Genomic DNA, 6000 nt, shown 5'->3' with positions numbered 1-6000 from the left:
CCATTGTTTGGGTTTAAAAAAAATCAATTTCTTCTCCATTTATCTTTGACTTACTTACTTTGCATGAATTATCAGCTTCAGTTATTTGGTTTGGCAATCAATGCACAGCTAGGAAAAGTGAAAAACCATTTTAAAGATAAATCGAGATTTTAAAAGAAATCAAGATATTTGATACAGAGGAAATCTTGTCCTGGTAGGTGTGTTTTTCTAGCTTAAAGAAATGAAAATGCAGAGAGTTTTTTTCTTATCTAAATCTTTATTAGAAGAAAAAAACAGATTTAAAACAATGAGTAACAACATATCTCAGTAAATATTAAACACTTCAGTTATCAAAGCTCTTTAGACAATAGGTCCCTAATATTTCTGCACAGCAGAAGCACATTGGTTACAGAGCTCAGACTGTCATATGCTCATGTGAGTTCGTTTTTGGCATAAAAGAATATCCAAAGTCACAGTTAAATATGATAGTAGATAAACTGCTAGTAACTTACACAGTTGATTCTCAAAGCTTTCACAACTTATCACTGTGTGATTGACATTCCCTTAGGGTGATTGTTTTATGGACTCTTTCTATAACACTGAGTAACCAAGCAAATTCATTGTCTTTCAAGTTAGCAGTACTAATAAAATTATTTAAAACTGAATTAGAAATTATGTTCCTGTTCATATTAGCACAATAAAAAGTAAGTATCGTAAGTAAACAGATTCATTCATATAAAAAGTTAAAGAATGGAAATAACACAGTACACTCATGGACAATAAATCAATTTAAAATGGAACTATTCAGTACACGGTATCTGTGAGCACCCTTTCTAAGGGGGTAAAGTTTCCCTTTGTGATTTCTTAAAGTTTCCCTTTCCAATCTGTGTAAAACACTGATAAATGTAGTCTTATACCTATTTTATTTTCAAAGATCTATCATAGAAAAGATTACATTTTAAATTCCCTTTTAGTAAAAAAAAAAACAAACAAACCCAACAAGTGTCCTTTCAGGTTTTTTCTTGCGTGTAGTACACATTCATGAGCGTCCACTAGGCTCAAGGGAAATTGTTTATGCTGCAAAATGCAGTCTATACAGTGAGACTATCAAACAGAGTGAAATGACAAATGGTTTCCAACCAGTAAGCTAAGAGGAAAACAAATGCAAGAAGACTTGTTTTAATCACTAAACATTGCAGGATTTTTTTTTTTAAACAATGTTTGTAAACTTGCCCACAAAAGCTGGGTGATATTAAACAGCCAGTAAGGCACTTTGTCAGAGAGGACGAAGTAGTAAAGGCTGGATGACTGACAGTTTGTTTAATAGGAAACAGTCTATACTTCGAGCAAAATCTGGAGTGGAGTGCTCCTTTTACCAATTTACTGTCAAATGGGAGTGGGGAAAACTTTAAAATCTTCTCTTTCACTTTGCTTACCAATTTTCCCTGCAGAAGTCTTTTAGTTGTAATTTAAAAAATATATTAGGAGCTATTAGTTTAAATAATGTATCATTTTCAATCTAATATTTAAAACAATATTAACATATTCACTAGCATTTTCAAAACATCCAAGCCATTCTCTTTAAAAATGAATTACCAAACAGAAGATCTTAGTATAAAAAATGTTCCGTGTTATTAACAATTCCCTTGCGACTTCTGATGGCTTCACATATTACAGTATAAGCTTTGGTATAAAACATGCAAATCAAAGCCAACAAGGTCGTGAGTACAGGGTTCCACACACAGAGCACTTATGAGAGAAGTGCAGCACAGACGCAGGAGATGAGCCAAAGGTGACGCCGCTGCAGGATGACCCGAGTTTGCACTTCTACTGCTTCTTGGTTTCTGCATTTCGCTTGTTCATAATCTTCATCAGACACTGACTCATGTAATAGGGTTTTTCAGCAGAACCATCGTTTCTTTCTAAATCTTCCACTAGGAGGAAGAATGGCACAGGGTAAATATCAAAGCACAAGTGTAAGAGAAGTAACATCGCCATCTGCTGTATACTTGCTTTACAGCAGTTCAAAATGTTATTTAAAAAAACAGCATAGTTTGGCATCAACGTTACTGTAAACATAACTATGAGAAAACAATCAGCCCTTATTGTTAGGTCAGTAAGATACTATCTCATTCTGTGTACCAGGTCTGATTCTGCCAATAGCACCTGCCTCTCAGCTGCACAATTGAGAAAACAAGTTTTCTCTTCTTTTAGAGAACAAACGTAATTACACAAAAATCAAGAGATATATGAGGAATTTTTAAATTCACCTTCACATTTCTAAAACGTGTTATGTATTGAATTTGCCTTCTAACTTACTGTATTAATTCAAAATTGCTTTTGTGTTTCAAGCAACAATTTAAGCAGTCTAGTTTTCTAAAAAGATTTGTAAATTTTCAGTATATTTCAAATCCTTGAACCGCAAATTTTGAGACATATTGCTCCATTTTCTCCATTTTTTCACTGTTATTTAATTTCTTTCTAAGTGGCTTCCAAATTTTTCTCAAAAACAACACCCATTTTTCTCTAAATATTTCAATTATACAGAGGTAATTAATGAAAAATATTTTTCTAACTAGATTAAGCACATAATATGGGTTAAAACTTCTCTGCTTAGAACTTTCTAATTATTAAAAAATTATTTAGAACTACTGAACCAAACAGCATTCCTTTTCCTATGATTTTGCACCCAAGGGTTATATTCTTATAGTCAAGTTTAGAATGTATCTCCATACTCTTCAATGAATACTTTTACTGTGGCGATCCTTCTGGTCTAATCAGCAGGTTCAATGTTAAGCATTTAATACATGGGTCCCATCTAGTACCAAGAATCTAAAAATAGAAATTATGACTGCTAGCAATCTCCAAATGAATCTCCTTTGTCTTTCATAATTTTGTAATTCCTAGAACAGCCAAGAATATAAGTAGAAAATAAGCAACTAATTTCCCACATATTGATTTATGTTTTAAGTTATTTCCCAACTTTTGTATGCATCAGAATCACTAGAGAACTTTTTAATAATTCACAAGCCGCCCCACATCAAAATACTTACATCAGAGTCTCTTGGGGTGGGGAGCACAGGTAGCAATATTTATAACAAATTCTCAGAGTGATTCTGATACATACACAGAAAATTAAAAATTGTTTTGTTTCATCATTATGAATTTTTCAACTACTCCTAAAAGGGGACTTATTCCTTATAATTTTCAACACTTAAGATAGAGGTAACTATTTGACTAGATTTTTGTTGTGAATCTTGTATTATTTCTTTTTAATTTTTTATTTTAAATTGGAGTATAGCCAATTAACAATGTTGTGATAGGTTCATGCACACAGACGAGGGACTCAGCCATACATATACATGTATCCATTCTCCCCCAAACTCCCCTCTCATCCAGGTATATTATTGAATAAAATAATAATAACAACTATCTAGAAATATAGTTTGTCACTCTTCTCTGAATTATACTTCAAGGAGCATGAGAGTGAAGAAGGCTTTTGCCAAGATAGGAAGCCAAATGATGCTTTTGATTACAATCGTAAAAGAAAGTAAGCCAAGAACAAGATGGGGGCCATATAAGGACCAATATTTTGAAACTCTCCCCTATTCGTTGGCTTCTTGCTATTAAGCTGGTAGGAAGTCAGTGACCCCACACTTCAGGGTTGTTAAATAAATTATTAGTCATGTTAATTTATAACACAATTATACATTTCTAACTCTCTTCTTGGATATATGGATTATATCCAGATCATGCTCCTTTTTGTCAAGACATAAATAATCCTTATACACAAACTTAGTGTAAAAGCCAAAAGGACACTGTTGACCCAGTACTCCTTTGGGGTACATTTTCACACTGTTCGCCATATCTTATGCTTTTGTACACAGGAGATGGATAGACAAGGTATGTGGGTGTCTGATTCATGCTTTGCTCCACCATGCAAAAGACTAAGGCATGGCTGCCAGAGCCTGGTTTGTTGGTCTGGTCAGCAGAGGTGGAAGAATAACTTCCCTCCTGAACCCTTCAAGAAGAGATCTCCTAATCCACAGTATGCCCCTTGTAAAGGTACCAGCTGAGGTACCTATGGAGGGCTAATGTTTCCTTAGGGTAAAATCTGAAGTCTTATCTTGTCTCTTTTTTCACTGAAAGTTAAGCTAAAATTAAACGTTTTATAGAACAAACCCACATGATCTCTTTAATCTAGAAAAACAGGCATGCTCATAAAAGATTTAATCACTCTTCTGAAACACATCCATACCCATTTCCTATATGGTGGGCATAAAGATTCATCTCTATTTGGGTTATAGACAAAGGGTACGAGTTATGTGGCCATTTCAGTTCTGCTCAGAATATTTTCATGGTGGCCTCAGGTTCATATTATTAAAAATGATATTCCAGAACTCAGATTCAACTCTAATTTCATGACAACAAAATGGCCTATGAAGGTTCCATGGTAGTTTTTACGTAGTAATGCTCTCTGTGGAACCTGTATAACCTTGGCGTCTATATATTCATTATGGTCTTGAATCACTTACTGAAATATACTTCCCAGGGAACCATTAATATAAGTTTAATCACAGTTTAGGATGCTGTCCACTTGCTTGAACAGTATAAATATAACCATAGCACCACATTTACAAATTTAGTACCATATGCTGGTTAACTATAAATCAACCTGTTTATGGCTAATTGATTATACATTTATAGTGCTTTCAAAAATTTCCTGAATATCTTTTACAAATATACATTTGTAAAAAGAAAGGTTGTCAAAGTGCTGCAATGGAAAACAGCATGCCAAGTTATAAAAGTTTGGAAACACTTTCAGCTATAGACTTGAAGAAAACATGTGACATTTACACCTTGCTCTTCAGTTGGAACCACAGTCTATTAAGTGTCCTAGTTCACAGAGGCTACTGTCATCAACTGCCTGATACCTCAGATGGTACCAGGTTCTTGCTTTTCAGGAATAGGTACTGAAATTTCACATTACTTAAAAGCATCATTTTCCAATACAAATGACCTAATTTACAAAGCTTCTACTTAAAAGTGAATGGCACTGTTTGAAGCTTTTCTACTTTTTCTGCTTCTGGGGAACTAGTTGCTTCTTGTTCAGAATTCCGTGCAGGGTAGGGGTTATGAAGTAGGGTTTTTCTGTTGATCCATCATTTCTTTCCAGATCTTCACCTGTATATGCAGCAGCCAAAGCAGGCAAAAGCAGCAAGCAGCGGCAGAATAATTATATGCATTTTTAGAATTTGGAGAGTTGAACAGGGAAAAACCAGAGAAAGCAGTGTTAGAAAGTCAAATATAAGACAAATTAGTGCAGTTAAGTAGCCAATGCTAGTCAAAGTTAGAAGCTTCAACTTCTGCCAGGAAGCACTAAAACTTTGTAAATCCCACCCACTCCCAAAGAGGTTTATTTTGATAGTTTAAAGGTTAATAAGATCTTTAATGTCCTTTCAAAGGTGTTATCTTTAAATTCTGCAACTGTTCAGTTCATAAAGGTAAACTGCCCTATCCTCTGAGATGAAGCTGAATAAAAAGTGTGGCATGATACATATAGAGAATACTTGAATTTCAGAGTTCAAAGTTGCTCTTAATGGTAATTCACACCCTAATGTTACAGATGAAGAAATTGAGACCCAGGGATGTGAAATGATTCTCCTAAAGTTGAAAGCTCTGGGGCAATCAGGATGAGGTGAGAACCCAGTTTCTAGACACCTACTTCAGATCTCATGCTGCTAACTAAAAGGTGCCCTGTTGTAAATCCTTGCAGTTTGCCCCAGACTACATTCAAAAGCTAATGCAATGTCTTATGACTTTCGTAATATATGAGTTTATATTCCTGCTTTGCTTAATAGGAAGATGATGGGTATTCACTGAGCACACATTTGCTGGGTGGTTGGGGGAAAGGATCAGAATGATGCTGAGAAGCAAGGAGAAGTTTACATAGAATTAAATTTCTTGCAGATACATATAATTCACAACTGATAATATCTCAATAAATATATAAATGCAACT

The 6000-nt window shown here is 34.5% G+C and overlaps 1 protein-coding gene across 9 annotated transcripts in view; it reads right to left on the bottom strand.

The window, feature by feature from the left end:
- Positions 1-236: 236 nt before the first annotated feature.
- Positions 237-6000, bottom strand: part of SLC44A5 (solute carrier family 44 member 5) — a 399223-nt gene continuing 393459 nt past the window's right edge. For all 9 annotated transcript variants that reach the window (XM_055585455.1, XM_055585456.1, XM_055585453.1 and 6 more), the window contains one exon: positions 237-1913. In XM_055585455.1, the coding sequence (XP_055441430.1) occupies positions 1807-1913 (107 nt within the window). In that variant the 3' untranslated portion in view covers positions 237-1806. The remainder of the gene's footprint in view (positions 1914-6000) is intronic.

The sequence above is a fragment of the Bubalus kerabau genome, chromosome 6, assembly GCF_029407905.1.
Source record: "Bubalus kerabau isolate K-KA32 ecotype Philippines breed swamp buffalo chromosome 6, PCC_UOA_SB_1v2, whole genome shotgun sequence".
Lineage (NCBI taxonomy): Eukaryota > Metazoa > Chordata > Mammalia > Artiodactyla > Bovidae > Bubalus > Bubalus kerabau.
Note: the sequence above shows the minus strand (reverse complement) of the source record. Positions and strands in the feature narration are given on the sequence as shown.